Below are 22,560 nucleotides of genomic sequence, written 5' to 3'. Positions count from 1 at the left end.
AGTATGCACGGCATGTCTAACACTTCACTTTATTTCACCCTCCCAATTACCCCCAGGAGGTGGGCATTTTACCCCCATTCACAAAGGAGGACAATGATTTGCAAAATTTCCTACACTCTCAAGCACTTGAGCCAGAACTTGAACCAAGGATGTCTGGCCCTAAAACCAACCTGTCTTTGTTTTTGTTTCCTTTTTCTTCCTCCTCCTCCTCCTCCTCTTGTTCTCTCCCTTCTCCCTTCTCCCTCCCCTATCCCCTTTTCCCTCTCTCAATTTCAGCAGGGAACTGGGGACTTGAGTTCAGTTCTGTAAACCTTTGATACTGTAATTTGTTTTCTGGGAGCCAGAGATGAACCCTTTAGAACTCCTCAAAGAGCCTTGGGATCTGGTCCAATTGCTTCAAATCTTTTTGGAATCAGAACTACTTTGAGGACCTAAAGTGAGAATCTGAAGTTTTCTGCCCGAGAAAAAACTTGCATAGAGTCACAAAGCTTACAGAAGAACCCTCCATTTTGCATAAAATTTCATGTGGTTTATATACCCTGCCTGCATTCACCCTGGCCACCTCCTACTCCCCAGTGCCCAAACCAAGGAGGCCACGTTCAGAACCCACAGACCCACAAATAACTATATTCTAACTGTTACATGCTTTCAGAAAGATCCTAAGAACTTGAAAAGGAAGAAATTAATTCCTTAATTCCAGGGTGTTGGGATGGGTTTAGAGAAGGGCTTCCACTAATTGTTTAAACCTAGCATTCTTTAATCTTTATTACTAGTGTACTCGCCAAAAGATCATTGAAAAACTATGTACTCCTTTGAACATTTCCACTAATTGTCTAAACTAGCATTCTTCAATCTTTTTGCTAGTGTACTTGCCAAAAGATCATTGAAAAACTATGTACTCCTTTGAACATTTTTAGGTGACATCTAACATTTTTCATCAAAAGTTTAAATAGTTGCAAAGGTTGTAATTTCCTGTATATTGGAAGCGCATGCACTTAAAAATAAAAGTTACATCATTCTTTCAAATGGATCCAGTTGAATTAAATACCCTAGCAATTTGATATCCACAACAATCCATTTTAAAAATACATGAATAGGCTCTTCTTTAACATCCAGGATTTTACAGCCTTCCTTTTTCTACTCACATTTGCATGCCATATTTTGCCACAGAATTTTATCATATGTATTGCATCTTTATGCTTAAAAGTCTTATTGATGAGCCTCTCATATTTCTCTGCAATATATATATATATGTATATAAATGGAATGATTATTTTGCTTTCTATGGCCATAAAAATTATTAAAATTTTCTATCATTATAAATATCATTAGAATCCATCCAATTGATCAGAACAATGTTAATATATTACAGTTTTTTTAAAAAGTCTTAGAAACTTTAAACAACTTATTGAGGTTCACAAGAACCAGATTTTAGGAATTTTTGAGGCAGCTGTTAAACATTACTACTAAAAATTAAACTATATAAACTTACAAAAATTATATAAAAAGCAAAGAAAATAAATATTCAAAATGCCTCACATTATTTTGCCTCATTTTACAGTTTCTGTACCCTTGAGGTATTTATGCCTACCATATCTGTGTGATAGAAATACTGCTCATTTCATCCCAATTCCATGTTTAGTGACATAACTTGGTAGCTTGAAATCAGTCATGAGAGACGTATTTACACCAAGGAAATTGGCGATTCCTGCAGACTAGCACTTCCCACCCCTCCAGACTATTGTTAAACATTTACCAGCCCACTGCTGGCTCTAAGTGCTGAGAAACCTTCATATGGTGACCTAACATCAAAAATGATTTCTAATCATCTGTCTACTGACAACTAGATTGGGTTCTTCCTCAATTCTGTGGAATGCAAAAATGGCAAACCACCCAGCTTGCAGAAGGATTTGTTATCCTGACATGAAATTCAATCATTTTCTCCATTTTTGTTATTTTTCTTTCAGAATCCTAGGGGAATGTATTGAGAATAGCTGAAAATCACTGCATACCTTGAAATCTGCAGGGAAAATATGATCAGCATTTGAATCTTGCTTTACTGACAAGGCTCTCTGCCTCAGGAGACTTTCCTTTGTACAAGAGGGACTGCCTTTCCCACCTCCACACTCTACAAAGTAAAGGAATTAAGGCCAATTGTGGCCAGAAGACCTGGTTCTACAACCAGCTTCACTCAACATAAATATATGTAAGTCAGGGAGAGACAAAACTGGGCAGCTTTGGTGCTTTGTTTATCAGAGACGTTTTCCCCTAATTCCAATGTACCTATATTTGGAGTCCCAAAGGATTTTACCCCACCCCCATCCACAATGCACTGTAGGAAGAAGCAGACTGGGTAAGGGGGATGCACATCTTGCTTTTGGAGATAGTGCAGAAGTCAAATAGCAGGCCAGTTCTCAGAAAGATGAAACTTTTTAGTAAGCTCAAAATCTAGAAATTGAATCCCTTAAAACGGGTCAGCACCAGGAAGCCAAATTCCTCCTATCACCTGTTTTTGTACCACCCGTAGGAAAGAATTTTTTTCTTTTACATTTTTAAACAGTTGAAAACAAATCAAAAGAAAAATCTTTTGCGACACGTGAAAATTATATGAAATTCAAATTCCAGAAGTCCATAACTACTGCGCCGCGCTCATTGCTTTAAGTGTTGTCCATCTGCTTTCGACCCACAATGGGACAGTTTGGGCAGTTTCGACCCAGCCTGGCCCGCAAAATTCTCCAGCCCTTTACAGAAAAAGTGACCATAGCCCTGCCTTAAAACAGCCCGTGCTCATGGCGCACGTGGCCTGTCTTCCATACCTGCAGAGGGGGGGCGCGCCCATTTTGAAGAACGCTGTTCTAAACTGAAGACCCTGAGCAAGTCCTTCCCATCTCTGTCCTCAGTTTTCCCAACTATAAAATGGAATTTAGACACACAGATCTCTGGAGGCCCGCCTGGCGGCGAGTGAAATAAAGAGTGTTGGGGCTCCCGGCCGAGGGGGAGCCAGCCCCCGCGCGCCCGGCGGGCCTCTCGGGCTTTCCAGCCCCGCGGGCGGGCGCAGCGCCCCGAGGCCCAGCTTTCGCTGGGGAATTCCGGGCGAGGGGGCCGGCGGCGGGGCGGGCCGGGGCGGGGCCGGTCGCCGCCTATAAGACGCGCCGCGCGCCCGCCGGGGCCACTCGCCGCGTCCGCGCTCCCCCTGGACCGCTGCGCCATGGCCCCCGCCCGCCAGCTCGCGCTGCTTCTGCTGCTCCTCGTGGGCGTCTCTGTCGCCGCCGCGGAGTCGGTAGGTGCTTGGAGATCGCTCGCACCCGCGCGCCGACCCCTCCTTTGTTTCTGGGAGCCTGGGATAGGGGGGCTGCCCTCGCCGAGGCCGGGAAACTTTGTTGAAAACTTTGCTCTGGGGTCGCAGAGAGGACCCGGGGCTTAGGGGTGGCTCAGGGCCGTGCGCCCCCAGCCCTCCGCTGGCCTCGGCCCCGCCGCCGGCTTCAGGCTCAGACGTGACTAAGCCGGTGTCAACTTTTCTCCCCCACGCCCTCGCTGCTTCCCTGGTGGCGATCCTGGGGCAGGCTCGGAGCCCCGATTCTCCTTCCTCGCCTTCTGTGGGCACCCAGAGCGGGCACTCCAGGATCTGCCATGGTCTGAGAATGAAGGGGTGTCGCGTGTACTCGGAAGGCGGAGGGGGTTAGGGCTCTGCGGGGCCCTGCTTCACACACGCGGGAGAGGAGGACGGAGTTCAGACCTCAGTTCTGACTCCAGCCCAACCATTGCCTGGTGACTTGAGGCAAGGCTCTGCCCCTTCCGAATCTCAGTTTCCCCATTTGTACAAAGGATATTGGGGAGGGCGGCGGGTGTGTGTGTGTGTGTGTGACCAATAACCTCCCTAGGGTATGTCCCTTCAAAGTTGGAACTCTCATCCTGCCAGGTGGGATGGAAGAGATGATTTTAGGCTCAGCACTTCCCCAGCTCAACAGCCTCTGCGTTTTGCAAGAGGAGTGTTTCATGGGGAAATTGAAAGGTCAACTCTGAGTGGGGTGAAGGTGGCTGAGGGGAGAGAAGCTTTTCTTCTTGCTGCCCCCTGGAATCGGTCATAGTTTACAAAGCCCCCAAAAGCCAGCTGGGGAGGAGGGAGGCCATCTCATTTGGGAAGTTGGTACAGGAACTGCTGGGAGACATGGCTTTGTGCCCCCTTCAGACCCTGTAGCCCCAGCTTTTTTTGGGGGGTGAGTCCCTGTAGTTTAATCATTACTGTTTATTCCCGTAAAAGCTCTGGGGCTCCGACTCCCCTGAGTTTACTTAGGGAAAATTCAGTTCTGCTTGGGAGACTCCCGTTGAGGAATGAATGACACACTGAACCACAGCCGTCCCAGCACAATTCTACTGAGTACTGATCTTAAACAGTAAGTGGTGCTGAGACAAGGTCACACGGCTAAGAGGAGCAGTGTCCTATTCAGACTTAGGCAAACAGGGTGACAAGGGGAGACTTGGTTTTTATAATCCTCTGAGTGGCTGCTGTTGGGTCCCATCTTTGGGTACCTCAAGACTCGTTTGGAATCTGTTAAGATTTGGGGCTGGAAGGAAACAGGCTCAGAGTGGGGCAATGACTTCCTCCAAACCCAAGGCTGAGCTAGCACTAGAACCCCAGTCCTCTACCTCCCTGCGGTGGCGCCCTGAGCGAAGCGCCAAGGCGCTCTGGGGTTCCAGCAGTCGGCCTGGGCAATGTGGGAAAAGAGGAAAGGACTCAGGAGATGGCTGAGCTCACTGCCTGGGCAGTCACATGCAACGCAGTGAGGGGAGCAGATAGCCATTCCCTGGGGGCCAGTTGGAAGGATGTGGTTGGGGGGAGGGGGCTTTGTCACTTCTACCTTTGGTGATTGATCAGCTGAGGGAGAAGTCAGCCATGGGCAGCTGCTGCCCAAGAAAGAGGTCTCTGCCTCTTCCTAACTTAGGCTCTCCCCCTCCCAGCTCAGGTCACAGACCTTCTACTTCTGATTAGGTCACAGAGCTTCCTTTTATGCTGCCTTTTCCCCCTTCCTCTCTGGGTTGTGGCCGGAAAAATCAGACCTAGTTACAGCTGGCTTAGACCATAGAAACGATCCGGCTGCCCTTTTCATTTTGCAGGTCCTGGGAGAAGGGTTTTGCTAATAGCAGTAATGATTTGTTGAGTGCTTTTCCTATGCCAGATCTGGTGCATTATATCCTTCCCCAAAACCTCATGTATGGGGAGTATATTATGCTCACTTTACAGCTGAGGAAACTGAGAGGTAAAACAGTACCATTTTGGGATAGCAGAGAGCATCTTGGCCATCCTGTTGCTGCCCAGTAGTCCCCCTCCCCAAAAGGACTATTGGGGCCCCTCCCAAAATTTTAGATTTAATCCAAAGTCCTGCCCCTCTCCTTGGGTGGTGTCTCTTCATCTCCCCCTTAGTGCCAAAGGTTTTGGGAAGAGAGCCCAGGCTGAGCACCCAGCTGCCCTCCCTTGCCTGGCGGGATTGCCACCCTAAACCAGTTCTTCCTGTCCAGCTGGGAGCATTCCCCTGATCTGCCTTCCTGCCACTCCCTTGCTGGCCAATTAAAGGCAGCCTTGTTTTGGAAGCTGGACACACCCCCTCCCCACCAGAGATGCTGCTACCCAGGGGCTCAGCCTACCAACTTGGCACCAGGCCCAGGCAGTCCCAGCGAAGTGTCTCCCACCCACCGGGTGTACTTGAGCTTAACGATGTTTCTGGTCTGCTTGAGAGTTCTCTCCTTGACTGCACAAAATTGGAGTGGGGGCGGAAGCCCAGGGGAGATCTAGAAACCTTGAGTGGCCCATGAGAACTCTTGGGACCTCTTAGAGCCCAGAGAGTTAACAAACACCCAGGGAAATACTTGGATTACACTTTGCAGGGCTCTGTGAGGTTGGGAGAAGGTCTCTTTCCTTCTCTGGACTGACATCTCTCATCTGTAAAATGGAGGGCCTCAAGAGGCCTTTCCAGTGCTGGTCGTCTATTAATAATTAATTGAGAGTCTGCTATGCACATGGGTCTGTGGAAATAGTGAAGAAATCTAAGGCATTCCCTCCCTTGAAGAAATTCATGGTTCATGAGGAAATTAACATGCCCCACCACATTCAGAGCCCCCCTCCCAGCCACCTGAGGCAGGAACTCTGCTCTATTTGCTTTTAGCGAAATGCCTGTCCCATCAGTAGTACTCAGGAAATGTTTGTATGAATGAATAAATTCATGCACATAACTTCATTCTCAAGGTGCACTGGGGTTATTTATTACTAGTGTGAATCTCCCAGTGATGCTGTAAGGTAGGTGTAACTGTCTCCATTGATAGGAAACTGATGCTCAGAGGACCGTAGTGGCTTGTCCCAGGTCAGAACCAGGTCTTCCTGAGAGTGCAAGGTGTCTGGTTTGAGCATCCTCAGGGAACATTCCAGTGAGGGAATTTGTTGGTTTCAAAGTTAGATGCCTTGGATACTACTTCTGAATTGCTGGGTGACCTTGAGCAATCATGCCCTGTCTGTGGGTCTTAGTGTCCCCAGCTCTAAAATGAGGAGGTTGGCCCAGTGCCCTCTAAGGGTCCTTCCTCCTCTGAGGGCTCATTGATGGGAGGAGAGCTTTCTTGGCCTCCTCAGTAAAGAGTCTAAACAAGTCCCAGTCTCAGAAGAGAAGGGGGCAGGGGCATTCAGCTCCTGCCATCCCTAGCTCCTAGAAACAGAGGGCTTTTCCAAGGACGTGGAGTGCTGAGCCCGCCTGAATGAGGACTTGGGAAGCCAGGCTGGGCTCCCAGCCCCAGCTCCCTTTCGGGAAGAATTGGACTGGACAGGGGAGGGGAGGGGAGGGGTGTGATTTCCGAAAGGATGCATGAAATTGGGGAAAGAGGCTGGACAGAGCTCTCTGAGTCACTGGAGGAGAAGTGGGTGCCTGAGTCACCCATTTCCTTTCAGTCTCCCTTAGGTCAGTAGGATGACTTTGTGGGGAGGGGTGCTGGAATGGGCTTATCTTCTGAGCCAGTGTCAGCATCTCAGTTTACAGGCCTTGAGGGGGGCATAGAGGGAACATTTATACTGGGCCCCAAACCATCACGGCCCCTTGCCTGTGTATGGACTTTGACAGTGTACAGAGTTCAGCCAGTCCTCAGAATTGGTCTTCAGACTTCCACAGAGCAGGTAGCACCATCTTGCTTTTTAAAAAAGCAAAACACTCTTAAATTTATGCTCTTTCATAATTTGTTAGAAATGTTTCACAACAATGCAAGGTATTTGTGGCGGGGTGCTGTATGGGAGCCCTGTATGATGTTATGCATGTTTGTTTTGTACGTTCATATCTTCTACTATACATTTATTGTTTATGTATGTTCATGTATGAGTGATATACTTCAATAAATTGTTTTCAAAATGGAAAAAATAAAAAACAAAAAAACAAAAAACCTGAGGCTGCAGCTGGTCTGAGTTCACAGGGCCAAGCAGGGAAAGACCAGATTCAACCCCAGGATTCTTTGATTTTCTGCTGCGCCCTCCCTGCCTGCTGGGGCTGGCTGGAGGGCAGGGCACTGAGCTGTACTGGCCCGAGTCAGGCAGACTTGCTGAGAGCTCTTACTAGCCACATGACTTTGGGCATGCTACTCAAGCTCTTGGAGCCTCAGCTTCCTTGTCTGTAAGGTCACAAAGCCATTGTAGTGGGGCTTAAAGGGAATAACAAGGCTGCAAATAAGGGCGCCAGGTACCATGCCTGGCAGGGAAGAGGCGTGAGGTGTGACTTAGTGACAGTTCCCTTTCTTATCCAGACCCCCTTGATGCCCAGTGGTCCACACCTTTGAGGACTCCACCCCCAGGGTACCCGGAAAACTTTCTCTCCCGCCCTTGGGCCCACAGCTGCCAGTTGGGAAGGGAGGAGTATAGGGTGGGACCTGTGGAGCCCAAATCGCCTAGTTGTTGATTTTAGAAGCGGGCTGTTTGCTAATTATCAGATGAGTTTATATTTAAACCAGAACCAGTTCCCCCAAAGCCCCACCCCTTACCTGGATTGCCAGGAAACCCACGCTGAACCCTTTGCAGCCTAGAGGAGGGGGCCAGAGGGCTGCAGAGGAGACAGGACTGCCCAGGACATAGCCCAGGACTCAGGGGTCACCATCTAGGGGGACGGGGGCAGTTTTCAATAGAAGTCGGGGCAGTTTGTGGTGTTAAGGAGGCAGAAGGACTTGGAAATACCACTCTGAACTTTGAGGAAGGGGGCAGAAAAGTGGACAGCAAAGGTAGAGTGTTCTGAGAAGCCAGTTGTCATTTTTCACACATTTTCATTGCATGACGCCCTAGCCAGGGAGGAGGAAGAGAATGTGACAGTTGGGGCCTGATTTAACCCTCAGTGAACAAGAAGCCTGGCTTCTCCTTTGGGCTGGTTTGTTATTAACCCTCTGGTCACCTTTGGATGCATTCCTGCACTTTGAGGCGCCTTCCTCTCCTCGTCTACTAGAAACCGAGTAATGGGGAAATGGGGCAAGTCTCACGGCCAGAAAAACCTGAGTTCCAGTCCCTGCGCTGCCACTCAGGAGGACTCGCAGGTAGTTAATAAGTCATTTCTCTGGTCCGGGCCTCAGTGTCTCTATAAAACATTGATTGTAACTCCTGTGCACTCAAGGATCTAATTGGTGTTTAGCAAACTGTGAAGTGCTGGCTTAAGTTTAGTTTGTTATTAGCGGCTAGGCAAGGGATCTTCACCTGGCCGTAGGCTGACTTTGGGGAGGTGATGTCTACACTCCTTGAAAATGTAAATCAATTGTGTCATAGTTCTTGAGGCTCAGTCCTTTTCATCCACTTCAGAGGGCTTCAGGACTCCGCAAAAGGTTGCTCTCTGATCTCAACAGTCTTTCCAGCTTTGACCTTCTACAGTTGTCAGCCCATCTACCCTGCTACTGGGTGTCCCCTGTCCCTCTCCCCCTCTCAGGCCAGGCCCTCCTATTCAGCATCTCCCCTCCCCCATCCTTCAGCCCCAGGTTGCCGGCTGCCCCAGTTTTCTCTGGCACTGGAGTGGAAGAGGCTGCTAGTCAGGTGACACCTGGGGTAATGGAAAGGAGAGGCCGGGAGCAGCTGGTACGTGTGGAAATGGTGACTCGGTGGCAGGGCCTTCGAGGACTGGCTGTCCCACTCAGACTCCGGTGTGGGGGCAGGGTGACAAGTGGCTGGGGCGGTCACTCCTGGCCCTGGGGAAGTCCAGCCAGGAGAGTGTCTGTGAGACAGACTGACCGGTCTGGAGCAGAGGCTTCCCCAGGTGGCCAGGGAGGCTGGGAAGGGGCAGGAAGCCAGCACCCAGGGCTGATCTAATCGGCCAAGACATGGCCCGGCGAAGTCTATCGACTCTGCTTTCGAGAACACAAGAGGCTTGTTTGCGACTTGAGAGCCTCCCGGCCGTGGATCCAGCAGGGATTTCGGATCCGCTGCCTAGATTACAAGCTCCAGCTTCAATGCACCTCTGTCTCGGAGGCCCTGAGGGAGCCGGCCCCCTCCCAGCTGTCTCCACCGGTAATCGGAGCAGTGCCCGGTGCCCAGCTTGGCCACAGGGCCTCAAGACAGAGGGAGGCTTGTCTTTTTGAGAACTGGGGAAATCAAGGCCCAGAGAGGGAATCTTCCAAGGTCACATGGGGAGCTAGTGACCAGGGTGCTATATCGCTCCTGTCGGGGATTTCCAGAGACTCCAGAAACCCACATTACGAGCTGGCACCCCAAGATCCTGGAACCCTTGATGTGGGGATGGGCTGCCCTGAGGGTTTGGTGAAAAGCTGGCTTCTGGCAGTGCCAGACCCAGCTCCCTCCAGAGTGATTGTGTTGAAAGTAACCTGACCTTGGAGTGGGCAGAGCCGGTCATTCGAACCCCCAGACCTAGCTTAACTCTTGAGGTTCCAGAGTGCCAAGCCATGGGACGATATGTGGTTTCTTTTTGCTTTCTTGAGTTTCTTTTGTCCCCAAGGCAGACCAGGAAATAGGCTATGGATACAGGTCCCCAAGCACACTTTCAGGTGTCTGTAGTCACAGCTGTTTGCTCCTTCTCTAAAAATAAAAGGACCTTTCCTCTGCCTCTATCTGGTTAGGACAGGTGCTCAAAGCTGTGTGACCTTGGGCAGCTCTCTGCCCATCTCTGGATCTGTTTCTCTTGTACAGGCTGCAAATAATATCCCACTATAGGGTCTGTCCCTTTGGAGTTGGCAAAGCATCTCCCTGACTACCGACTAGCTTCTTTCCAGCAATGGTATGGCTTCTACACCTTTTCCAGAGCTGTGGAGCTCTGGCCCTTTGAGCATTGACCCCTTTAGCTAGGAAGCAGAGGGACATCAGGTGGAGGGTAATATTAGCCACTACTCATTGGGCACCTGCTGTGTGCCAGGCCATGTGCTGAGTCCCTTGCACACACTTAATACACACACACTGCATTTCACTTAATCCTCACCATCCTTTAGAGGAGGGATGGGTAGTGTGGCAACTGTGCCAACGCCTTGGCTCGGATCTTCTCCTAGAATCACACTGGTGGGTTCAGCAGTTGGAGCCCAATGTGCTCACCCTCTCCCTCGCCATCCAAATTTGGCTTGCTGGTTTACCCTTCAGGTCACACCTCCCAAAACAAGCCAGTGTCTGTGTCCCTGATCCTTAGCTTCCCTGGCAAAGAGCTGGGAGGAGCGGGGGGGGGGGGGGGGGGGGCTCTCCTGCCCTCTGCCTTCTGTCCTCCCTCCAGTTCACAGTTAAGCAAGCCCTGACCCTGAACTCCTCCCCCATGCCTCCGCCAAGTTTCTGTTCCTTTGCTTAAGCAATACTCGCTTTCACCTTTGTTTACTCCTGGGCCAGGGGAAGGGGTGCCCTGGAGCCCTGGCCAGGATAGTGGGTATTGTGGGTTAGGGTGGAGAGGTGAAGAGTGGGCGGCAGTGAGAAGGTTGGTTGTGGTTAGGGCATAGACTTGAGAAAGATCTAGGTTTGATTGAATTCCAGCTCTGTTGCTTTCTAGCTCTGCGACTTGGATGAGTGACGCAACTCGGCCTCAATTTCCAACCTGCAAAATAGGGAGAGCACTTACGAGAGGGCTGAGCCCAAATAGAGAAATAGCCCAGCAGGGCATCCGACATCTAGTGGGTGCTTGGGTTAGTCACCCCAGCTCCCATGTTTTGCCTGGGGTAACCGAAGATATAGAATGACCTCTTCCCAGCCCTATGCCCATTCCCTGGGGGCTGGGGAGTGGGGTATATCTTGAGTGAGGGCTGGGGCCTGTGGATTTGCTAAAACTCTTCCCACTGGCAAAGCCTCCGCTCCAGATAAGTGGGAGCTGGAAGAACTAGGCTCCAAGTTCAGCTCTGCTGCCAGCTGCTTGTGCGTCCTTGACAAAATCCCTCGGCTTCAGTTTGTTTGCTGGCCTATAAAAGGCGATGTAGAGATATACCTTATGTTGGCAGGTGTTAGTCCCTGTGGAACCAAACAGCACCTACCCTTGCTTTTCCCTAGCCAGTCTGAAGAAGCATCCAGGGTCTCGTAAGCCCCCAGACACCCACCAGGGATGGGGCCAGCAGGGTGTGAGGCACCCAGCCGGCTGCCTTGTTCAGCTTGGCGACTTCTGTTGTGTGCCTGTGAAAGGTGCGAAGATGCAGGGAGGCCTGAGGGCCCAGAGGGGGCACCTGGGCGTGCACCCACAGGCACACACGTGTGAGCACATGTGCCTGGGCAGGAATGGGGTGAGCTGAGGAGAGCGGACCACATCCTCAGCCAAGAGCAGGGCGGGGTCCTCTCTGGTCAGAACCGGGCCTGGCTGCTGGGTGGCCTGGTTCTTCAAAGCCACCCCATACTGAATGGGCCTTGTCTGAAAAGAGGGCGGGGGAAGGGAGGGCTGTGTCGCCTTCCCCAGCACCTACCAGAAGCGGGAGATTGCCCACAATCCCACGGGGGCTTGGTTTGTCCTGCTGGCCAAGTCTTAAAGGGCTCCTACCCACTTGAGAGCATGCCCTCTTGTCAGGGGTGGTGGGCAGAGAAGGTGCCCCTGGGCCACCGGGAAGATGTCATGCTGTACGCTCCCATCAGCACTGCCTCACAAAGCTGCTTCCGAGCCGCCTGACTTGCAGTAGGAGGGACACCTCGGGTTCACCGAATGCCACCTTTGAAGGTCCTGTCCTTTCAGAGCCCTGGAGTAGGTGCCTGAGGGGGTCTAATCCTGGCCAGGCCGCTGACCCCTGTTGTGACCTTAATCACATGGTTCATCCCCTCTGGCGAACCCCACATAAAAACGCAGGGTCAGGAATGACCGGGCCACCACAGAGGGCACTCAACTGAGAGAAAACCGGGGTTGCAGCCCCAGTTTTGCTGCACACCCGTTTCTGATGTAAGATGGGTAATTGCAAGCAGCCAATCAGTGCTAATCCCATGGGTTGTTTTGTAACCCTTCTTAGCACTTTGACACACTAAAAGAAAGGCAGAAGGGATAAACAACATTCCTTGGCTCCTGGGGACCCTGAGGGCTGGGGAAGGGTCTCCCCTGACAAGAGCCCCAGGCTGGAACCCCAGCCCTTGCCTTGAGGACTTTGATCCCTGACCGCCCACAGCCTGATATCCAGGCTGGGTGGGACAACAAATGACCAAAGTCCTGTCTTTGCCAACCAGGACTGGAACCAACCCCCACTTCACGGGGCTCCCTCCTGGCTTGGGGTGGGCTGGCCGCTCGAGGTACATGTTGCATTCATGTGTGTATTTACATGTATGTGGTTCAAAGCACAGGTGGCCCACACTTGGGTTCAAGTCCAACGTGGTCCCTTTCTGCCTGTGTGACCTTGGACAAGTGGCTTTTAGCTCTCTGAGCCCCCTTTTCCACCTCTGCAAAACGAGTCCATTAAGAGGACCTACTTTGTGCTAAGTGTCTAGCCAGGGCCTGCTGAGTGGGGTCCAGATGAGACAGCGAGGGAATTTGCAGCAGGATACGGGGCTGGGAGGACAGGGCCCCGCCCTATGTACGGGGTGGATTGTGCAAGGCAGGGAGCCTTCCTTCTGCACTGCCAAACCAAAGCCACAGGCACGGCGGAGTGCGGGGGCGGGCCTCCAATGCCAGCAGCTCCATGGCTCCTGATTCCCTAGTTGTGAAGTCATTCCTGACCAGGCTTAACCCCTCCTGGCTCCCCTCCCCCAGGCACTCCGAGCCCGAGAGCAGAGATTCTCCTGCCTTGGGGGAAGGGGTTGCCTTCCCACTACCTACCCCGGGGCCTGACCCTGCTCCCTTCCAGGAATCCAGGATTGCCCTTGTGGGGGTGGAAAAGAGGGCGGGATGGGTTCCAGCGACAGGTTCCGCCTCTCCCCGCCTCTCCCTGCCTCTCCCCGGAAGGCAGCAGGGGAGAGTTGGGGAGAGTCCGGGCCTCTCCTGCTGTGATGATACCCTCATCTTGGGAACGGATGTTCCTTCTCAGACACCTCTCCGGCTCCCTGGTTTCACTGGCAGACAGCTGGGTGGAGGACTGCAGTCAGAGAGACCCAGCCTCCTTCCTAGTTCTGCTGCGAATTCACTGGAGACCCTGGGCAAGTCCCTGCCCTTCTCTCAAATTCTGTGAATCAGAACAGGACCAGCTATCCTCCTTGGGTCTTTCCTTGCTGTATTCTTTGACCCTAAGCAGGGTCCCCCTGCAATTATGGGGTCTGGGGAAGAAGATGAGAATGTCTTGGGTAAGCGTGCTTTGAACGCGATCAAAAACTCCAACTCTCCTGGCAAATATTAATAGTAGGTGCTATAATATTTGAACTCATGAACTTTGCCAGGGGCTGCAGTTCTGCAGGCAGGCGGAAGCCTGAGCCCGAAAGCTAGAGGAAAGGTGGTGGGCACGCTGAATGTCTCCTGCCCTCTGAGACTTGAAGGAGTTTTTTGTTTTCCACACATCTGAGCTGGGGTCTGAGAGCAAAGTAGCTAATGTGCTGTAGCACCCTTGCCTCCCCGAACCTTTGACACTTTCCTCTTAAAAGCCTATTGGTGGGGGTGGACTTAAGATCCTGCTGTGACCTGTCGGGTCTCCATGGCATAGGGGGCTGAGTGACCACTTATGGGTGCTGGAGGGGATGGTCCGTCAGGGCACGCGCTGGGTTTCTTTGTGCCCTGCGCAGTGCTGGCATGGAATCCATCTGTTTGAATAGATGTTTGAAAGCGTGAGTACTGAGATGAGGTTAGGCATGGCCTGAGTCACCAGGCCTGAACCCCACCCTGGCCTGGGTTTGTCCTGGGGCCCGGGTGAGCTAGCCCTGCTTGTCCCAGCCCAGTCTGACTCAGCTGAGAAAGCTGTCCCCTGACTGCGCTAGACCAGAGCCGGCACCCCTCTTCCTGCCAGTGTGAATCAGCTGCCACCATCCTGGAACCCTAGAGTGTTGTCCCTTGAGCTGGCCTGTGTGCGTCGGGACCGCAGACTCTGGGATCAGGCACCTCTACGTCTAATCTTCACTCCGTTTCCTGGTTGTGTCACCCCAAAAAATGATGTAATATACTTAATGCGCAGTTTTTCCTTGGTCATAAAATGGGGTTAACAATGGCATGTACTCAGTTTTTAAGAACAGGGCCTGGAACATAGCAAGTGCTCAGTAAATGGTACCTAGCCATATCAACATCTCGCTTGCTACCACCACTACTATTTTTTATTATACCAGAACAAGAAAGAGACTTGCTTAAGGTCACCCAGAAAGTCAGGGGCAGAGCAGGGCCCAGGACCTAGTCTCCAGACTCCCTTTGCACCATCCCAGCCTGTCTTCCCAAATGCCTAGCCTTTTGGGGCCCAAGGGCTATGGTAGAACCCTGGGGGGGGCTGTCGGCTGATACGTTTCCTTTTTTAACCCCCAGATCCGAGAGACTGAAGTCATCGACCCCCAGGACCTCCTAGAAGGTGGCTACTTCTCGGGAGCCCTGCCAGACGACGAGGATGTGGGGGCACCCGGGCAGGAGCCCGATGACTTTGAGCTGTCCGGCTCTGGAGATCTGGGTGCGGAGGGTGTGGGGGGCAGGCCCGGGGCTGGATGGAATGGTGGTCTCGCTTTCTAGGAGGGGATCCAGGCCTTGAGAATCAGTGGTGGGGATTTTCCTGTAGCACCAGCACTTCCTCCAAAAAAAGGGGGGGAAACAGAAGGAATTGGGTTAACCTCTTCTATGAGCTCCCCAGGGCGGGTTGCTTTGGGTTTTCTGAGCACCAGCCTGAGCCTGTCCTGGGTTCCTCCCTTCGGCCAGGAGTGTGGTGGGGATGGAGGCCAGGGTAGGCCCCGTGTGGGGAGCTAGAACTAATGAGTGCTTTTCTTCCTTTGGAAAGGAAAATGGCCAGCTCGGAAGGGGTTTCCGTGTGTGGGAGTAAGGGTGGGGAACCAAGAACAAGAGCCTGCTTCAGTGGAGGGTGGGGGCAGATGAAGGGCTTGACGCCTCAGGGCCAGACCAAGGCAGGTACCTTCTGTATCTTCCTGTGACTGCCTGGCCCTGCCTGTGGGGCCAGAGAAGCTACTGAGAAGCTTCCCCAGAGGAGGTTGGTGAAAGGGTCAGAGTTTGAGCTTTGGAGTTAAACAGTACTGGGTTCCAACCTTTGCTATGTGTGACCTCTGTATCTCAGTTTCCTAATCTGTAAAATGGGAGTAGTGATGATAACACCTCAGCACTGTGGGGATTGAACTGAGTTAAAGCTCTTGGCATAAACCGAGCGGGATGAGTGTTTTCATATGATGATTGTAATGGAGAGCCTGGCTCCTCCAACTTGAATCCCCATAAGGTTCCTGTGAAAATGTAGATTCTGATTCTGCAGACCCTGAAATTCTGCATTTCTGGTTGTTGGTCCCTGGATCCACACTTGAGAGCAAGGGTTTGGAGGTGACAAAACATCTGTCTAGCTACCAGCTCACACATCCGTGTGAAGGAGCTGGGGAGGCAGGTTGTAGGAGCCCCATTTTACAGACGAGGCAACTGAGGCTGGTTTGGGCTGGGCTGGTCACTTGCACGTTAATCAATTGGGGACTGTTTTGTAAGTCAGAACATGGCCCCCCGCCCCTGCCAGCCCCCAGCTCTGACTGAAGGGGCCACTTACCCGGGGAATCCAACCTGACATTCACACAGACTTTCTGATCCTACAGATGACTCCGATACCTTCCCTGAAGTGATCCAAACCTTGGTAAGTAGCTACCTGCTCCTCCGCTCTTGCTCCTCTATCACACACCTGGTGGGAGGGGCAGAAAATACAGCCCCCATGGGCAGAGTAAGTGGGGGGTCTGATGCCCCTCTGCAGAAGGCGTTACTCTGTGACCTTGGGCTCATTTGGGGGCAAGCACAATTACGAGTCACAGCTAGTCCATCCTCCCTGCAGGAATAACCACCTTTGATAGGCGGATGTTTTCCATGTAGCCCCTTTTCCAAGCATCCCAGCCTCAGTATCAGCTTAAGTAAACAGTTCTGTGAACTGCTTTATTCACTGAGTATGGCCTTGAGTATTTCCCCACATTATTAAATGTTCTTCCTATTCATTTTTATTGGCTACACATAATAATTCACCTGATTCCCCATATTTATGAAGAAGTTGTGTAGTTTATAATTTTTTGTTATTCTAAAATTAAAACGCTACAGCAAACACCTTTTGCCCATACATCTATCTCTGATCAGCTCCTTAAGTTTAAGTTTAAGGTTTGCCAAACTGTCCTCCAGAGTGGTAACACCAGGATACCGCTGACCAGCTGTGAGTGGGGACACCTGCTTCCTGTTCCCTTGCTCTCATGATTCGTTCTTCCCCATTTGGGGCAGATATACTGGGAAAAGTCTGGTTAAGGATGTGGCACATAATTTTGGGAGGTGGTTGTCAGTTTCGTCTCCGGGATACACAGCTCAGCCCTAGAGATGGCAGCACTAGATGCTCTGCCGGGCCACATGTCCCTGTCCCCTGCCCTGGGTCCCTCTCCAACTGTGCTGTTTCCCTGTCCCCCTCCCACCCCCTTTCCATCCAGAAGCCTCTGGATAACCACATCCCTGAGAAGGCTGGGCCTGGGAGCCGCACCTCCACTGAACCCAAGGACCTGGAGGAACCGGAGGAAAACGAGGTCATCCCCAGGAAGATCTCGCCCTTTGAAGGGGACGAGAATGTGTCCAACGAGGTGTCCATGTCCAGCACGTCCCAGGGCAGCAGCATCTTTGAGAGAACAGAGGTCCTGGCAGGTGAGCCCCCGTGCTCCTCACACAAAGAGGGAAGAGGGCTCTGGGGATATGCCTGTGAGCAAGGGTGCCTCCAGCCCACACGGCACCTCGTTGCCCCTCCCCATGTACTCTGGGAGGGGGCATTGAAGGAGGACACCCCACTAAACTGGTTGCTCAGGCTATTTGCAGTCGGGTTGGGGAGTAAGGGGTAGAGAATTGCACATCAAAGAATTCTAAAGAATAGGAAGCAGGCCATCCACTTGGCTTAAGCCCTTCTCGCTTATTTTTCAAAGCACTTCCACAGCCTGGGCTTGCCACTTGGGAAGTTAATCATTAAAAGTAAACTTTCCATGGGAGCAGGTGTAGCTTAGTGGTTGAGCACCTGCTTCCCATGTACGAGGTCCTGGGTTCAATCTTCGGTACCTCCTGGAAAAAGAAAAAAAAAAAGTAAGCTTTCCTTGAATGCTTAGACTGTCCTTAGGAAAGGGCTGGCTTCCCCTCCCCCTGTGCAATCATTTAGTGGCCTTGTATCTTTTACTGAGGTAGTCTTGAACTTATTGGGCCTCTGTTTTCTCATCTGTAAAATGGGTACAGTGATATCTCACTGGGTTGGTTGTAATGATTCCATGAAAAGTAGCATATAAGACAACTTTGCAAACTGTAAAGGGCTGTTCTGATTTGTAGTGTTGTCTGCTACTTAATCCTCACTGACAGTTGGAGGTAGCTGGGGGCACAAAGTATGTTCATGTGATGGATTTAAAAATTGAGACCTCAAGGGACCCGAGGGCCACAGCACTCTTGGCTGTAATGCTGTTATAGGGAAATCTCTGTCCCCAAGTGAAGCTTCAGGAGTGGCTCCACCCAGCTGGCTGTGGGACCCTTAGCCGGGTGGCCAATGGCTGCCTCCCTTCTCCCCTGCAGCCCTGGGAATGGGTGTAGTCTCCAAAGTGGGGGCTTGTCAGAGGGAACGTCCTTTTGGCCAGGCGGCCACAGCTGAGGGCCAGTCTGGATGAGCTGGCCTGGGGAGTGAGCACCCTGTTCTGTCCCCTCTGGGCACCAGCTAGGCCAGCAGCTGTCAGAAGGCTCCCAGTGGCTCAAGGTGTAGGGAAAGAGCCCTGTCTCACCATGAGTGCTGCTTCCATCAGGGGCGGATCACAGTCTGCCCCCTGCAGCCCAGGCTCCCCAGGAGGATGGTCGCAGGCGACTCGGGCCTGCTCAGCCCTGGACCCTGCGCTCACGCTGCGGGAGCCAGAGTTCTTTTTAGCTTTCCTTCAGCACTGTGTGTGCTGTGTGGAGTGGGCCGGGGATGCTGCCAGGGGCCCTCAGAGCCCATTTAGTGTTACAGGTTTTCACACCGTCATGGAAGTATTTATGGCGTGATGCCTCCGCATCTTAATTCAACCGCAGAGTTTCACTTTTAGCTGGCATGTGTGGGATTTGCATAAGGTTTTGTTTCAACAAGAAAGAGCTCTGCTGCTTCTAAAGAAAAACTTGAAAACCATTGATTTAGTCCAAGCAACTGTTTCTTAGACATGGGGAGTCCAAGGTTCAGCGAAACAAAGCACTTGCTGTGGGTCACGTGGCAAGAGACATCGCAATAGACAGAACTGAAGCCAGGTCAGCTCTTCAAGCTTCCGGTTGAGAATAAGCCAAATAAAGATCCTTATGTGAAACGCTGCGTTGTTGAATCAGCTGACGTGGGGTCCTGCATTCCACTAGGTTTTGAACAGCACCTGCTCTGTGCCCTATGATTCTTGTGCTTCTCGCTGAGCACCCCCGTCAACCCAATCAGGCAGGGATGGTTGGTTGTGCCCTCCCTGATAAGGAAACTGAGTCTCAGAGAAACTAAATAACTTGTCAAGGTCACAGAGCCAGGAGGTGGCAGACCTGGCCCCTGAACCCAGGACCGTAGTCACTTCTAAGCCTGTACTCTTTAGCCGTTACCCTTTGGGGAGTCATAGGGGTCATAGGAGAGTAAGATGGTAGAAACCAGAATGGGGTTGATACCCAGTAGTCCATGTGCTTTTTCTGGCAACTCCAGGGGATACTTCAGGAGCGCTTTGCTGCCTTTTCATAGAAACTTAGCCCAGAAGGAACCTTACTTGGCTCCTCCATGCCAGTCTATCCCCATTCTGTATGTAGATTTGGAGTGTGTGCAGGGATGGAAAATTAATCTTCTTAGCCTGATTAAGACTGAATTAGGGGACTCAATCTGCCACAGAAAAGGATCTGGTGAGACATCCCTGTCTTCCTCAACAAACAGGAATGAACCACTCAGGCGGCCTTTCTCAGCAGAGAGAACAGGCACTCTGCAGAAAAACTTGGGGGCCAGAAGCCCACACCTGCTCGACAGTAGCCGGATGCCCTTGGGCAGTGCCCCTCTGAGCTGAATTGTTAATGTAATTTATTAACAGTTACTGCTGTGCCAGGCCCTATTCAGCATTCTAGGGACACAGATAAAAACCACAAAGGCGTACAGTCAATGGCCTTGAGCCTATGCTGTATACCAGGCCCATCCTGAGCATCTGAAGTGGATTACCTTATTTAATCCTTACAACAAACCTGAGATAGGTGCGATTTCCATTTTGTAATGAGAAAGATGAAGGAACTTGCCCAGGATCACGCAGGCATGAAGTGGGAGAGGAGAATGGAACCTAGGCTTTAGCCAGTGAGCCAGCCGTGGGACCGGAACCCCTGTACTTAGGGGAAATGTAGACGCAGAGCTCTGCTGGGCAGGCGAAGCATGTCTAGGGATTTGTACAGCTGCAGTCTTCCTTGCTCCTGGGTCCAGGCTAACGTGTTGCTGGGAGTCCACCTGGCGTTTGGACCCCCCCCTTGCTTTCAACACAGGGTCTCCAGGGTGGCCCTCCCAGCGCCTGCTGCCCTGCACAAGGCGGATGTACCATGGGGTGTGAGGAGTGGAGATCCCCTCCCCCAGGCCCTTGGAGCCAAGGAGCCGCCGCCCCCTCACCTCCCCCCACCTAGGGCCCAGGCAGACGTGGGTTGGAATAGTGGCTTTACCACTGTAGCTGCACCGTCTTAAGCGACTTAAACTCTCTGGGCCTAGGGAGTGCCTACTCCTAAACCAGGATCCAATTAAATATGGCATCGGGATACCTGAGACCGGCAGGTGGTGGAGAGGACGACCATTTGGAACTGGGCGCAAGTCGGGAAGCGTCCCAGGGGCGGGCGGAGCCGCTCTGACCTGCCTCTGCCCTGTCTCCCTCCAGCTCTGATTGCGGGTGGCACCGTGGGCCTTCTCTTCGCCGTGTTCCTGGTCCTGCTGCTGGTGTACCGCATGAAGAAGAAGGACGAGGGCAGCTACGACCTGGGCAAGAAGCCCATCTACAAGAAGGCCCCCACCAACGAGTTCTACGCGTAACTCGTGAAGCCGCCCCCAGGCGCTGCTGGCTTGGACTCAGGGGGGAGGGGAGCCAAGGGTTGGAAGGGTTGGAAGGGTGGGCATTAGGGGAGGGGGAGGGCAACCTAATACTGACTCAGCAGTATCTCCAGCTCTGATTCTGTTCTAGTGTCAGGAGGTGAGAACCTCATCTTCTGTTGTCCCTGCCTGGCTCTTCTCGACTCTCTGGGCCTCGATTGCCCTGGCCGAAGAATGGGCAGAAACGTGGCCTTTCTAAAGGCAAGACTGCGATTGGCTCACTTGCCCATCTTCCAGCTTTGACACTAGCCTGAATCACGCCCCATCCAGAGCCCCTCTGAAGCCCAGAGCCAAGGGGCGTGGTGCGAATCCTGCTCACCACCTTTTCACAGCCAGTCTCTTCCAGCCACTGGGAGTAGGACCCAGAGCCATCTACACCCCACGTCTCAATGGGGAAATGTGATCACACTACAGGAGTCTCTGTGGTAGACCTTGGGCCATTCTGGGCTCTTTCAAGTGACTTTTGGAAACCAACCTTTTTTATTTTGGGGGGTGGGGGGCAGGGGAGGGTAAGCTGAGAGGAGGAAGAACTGAAAGTACATATTGAGATGAATTTGTTCAATATTTGTAAACCTATTTTTATTGGGGCTATTTTTAAAATACGACAGCAAAAAGATTCATTCCTTAGTGCAGAGCCTCTCAGCCTGGGCAAGAATGGAGCTCCTGACATGCTCCTCACTCTCAATGTTTCCATGGCACCTTCTAACTCTGTATTTAATGGTTTTTTGTTTTTGTTTGTTTCTTGAAAATGAGAGAAGAGCCGGAGATATGATTTTATTAATATTTTTTATTATTTATAGCTTCAGCCAGGGCCTCTCCTTCCCTCTTCTCTTTGAACTCCCTCCCCATTTTTTTTTTTCTTTTTAATACTTCTCACGCCTCTGCTCATGACCTTGGCCCTTTCTGAAGCTGCTTCCTCTAAGAAGTAGCTTTTCCTGAAACATAGTTTTCTAGCAGGTCCCAAAATATAATGTAGGGGATGGTGGGGTATTTGTATCTCTTTTCTTGTAATATATTATTATTCTTCCTTGGTTTTAGAAAAATAGATAAAGTATATTTTTTCAGGAAGTAGTGTGATATTTCCAGTTTGAAGTTGGCTGGGTGGTCGAGTGAGTGAATTCTGTGTGGCCGATGGGTTTTTGTCCCTTCCTCTTGCCCCATTCCTGGTACTGTCTTCTGATTGGGCCCAGCTGGTGTTCCTTGGTTTGCTTTCTCCAAGCTATAGAGCTGCACTGCCTGTATGGTAACCACTAGCCGCATGTGGCTATTCAAATTTAAATCAATCAAATTACATAGTTAAAAATCCTATTTCTGGATTGCACTAGTGGCATTTCAAGCATTTGGTTGCCACATGTGGCTTGAGCGTGCAGCTCTAGAACAATTCAGTCTCTGCACAGCACTGCTCTAGAGGATAAACTGGCCTAACAAGTCATAGCTCCAGCATTGCTTGGGAGGACACTTGTCTCCCCAGGCAAGGGTGGGGGAGGCTGATTTAGGCTCCACCCAGGGCCCACTGTCTGGGTCCCTCTCCACAGAGGAGAGGTCTGTTGGCTTATTCCTGGCAGGGCATGTCTCCCCCTGGCCCCACTGGCTGGGGTGGGGGATCACCCTTCCTCAGCTCCCTTCACCACCCTCAACTTCTGGTCCCAGCTGGCTGGGTCCTCTTCTGCCCCCAATGGCCTTTTCCTCAGGCTATGTTGGGAGTGAGCACCTCTTCTGTAGCTACCTCTCACACTCGGCTGTTACCGATTTTTTGATAAAAAGATAATAAAAACCTGGTACTTTCTAGATCACCTGCCTCTGTCATTTTAAAGTCTGTAAAATATCATCCTTTCAGGTTCTGTACCCCTTGATCTCAGCGGAGGTGAGAGCTCCCCCAACCCAACCCCTTCAGGGTGCCAGCTGGCGGCAGAGATGTAAGAAGCTAGAAAAGGGCCTAGGGAGGAGGGAAGGAGCCAGAATGTGCCCATATGGCATGTGCTTTGGTGTGTTGTT

The 22,560-nt window shown here is 51.6% G+C and overlaps 1 protein-coding gene across 1 annotated transcript; it reads left to right on the top strand.

The window, feature by feature from the left end:
- Window positions 1–3,151: 3,151 nt before the first annotated feature.
- SDC4 (syndecan 4) lies at window positions 3,152–22,355 on the top strand. The gene is made up of 5 exons (XM_004469840.4): window positions 3,152–3,280; window positions 14,814–14,952; window positions 16,079–16,116; window positions 16,940–17,147; window positions 20,357–22,355. Exons 1-5 carry the CDS (start codon window positions 3,209–3,211, stop codon window positions 20,506–20,508), a joined length of 609 nt encoding a protein of 202 aa, XP_004469897.1. The 5' UTR covers window positions 3,152–3,208; the 3' UTR covers window positions 20,509–22,355.
- Window positions 22,356–22,560: the final 205 nt, after the last annotated feature.

Source organism: Dasypus novemcinctus, chromosome 24, assembly GCF_030445035.2.
Source record: "Dasypus novemcinctus isolate mDasNov1 chromosome 24, mDasNov1.1.hap2, whole genome shotgun sequence".
In the NCBI taxonomy this organism is placed as follows: domain Eukaryota; kingdom Metazoa; phylum Chordata; class Mammalia; order Cingulata; family Dasypodidae; genus Dasypus; species Dasypus novemcinctus.
Note: the sequence above shows the minus strand (reverse complement) of the source record. Positions and strands in the feature narration are given on the sequence as shown.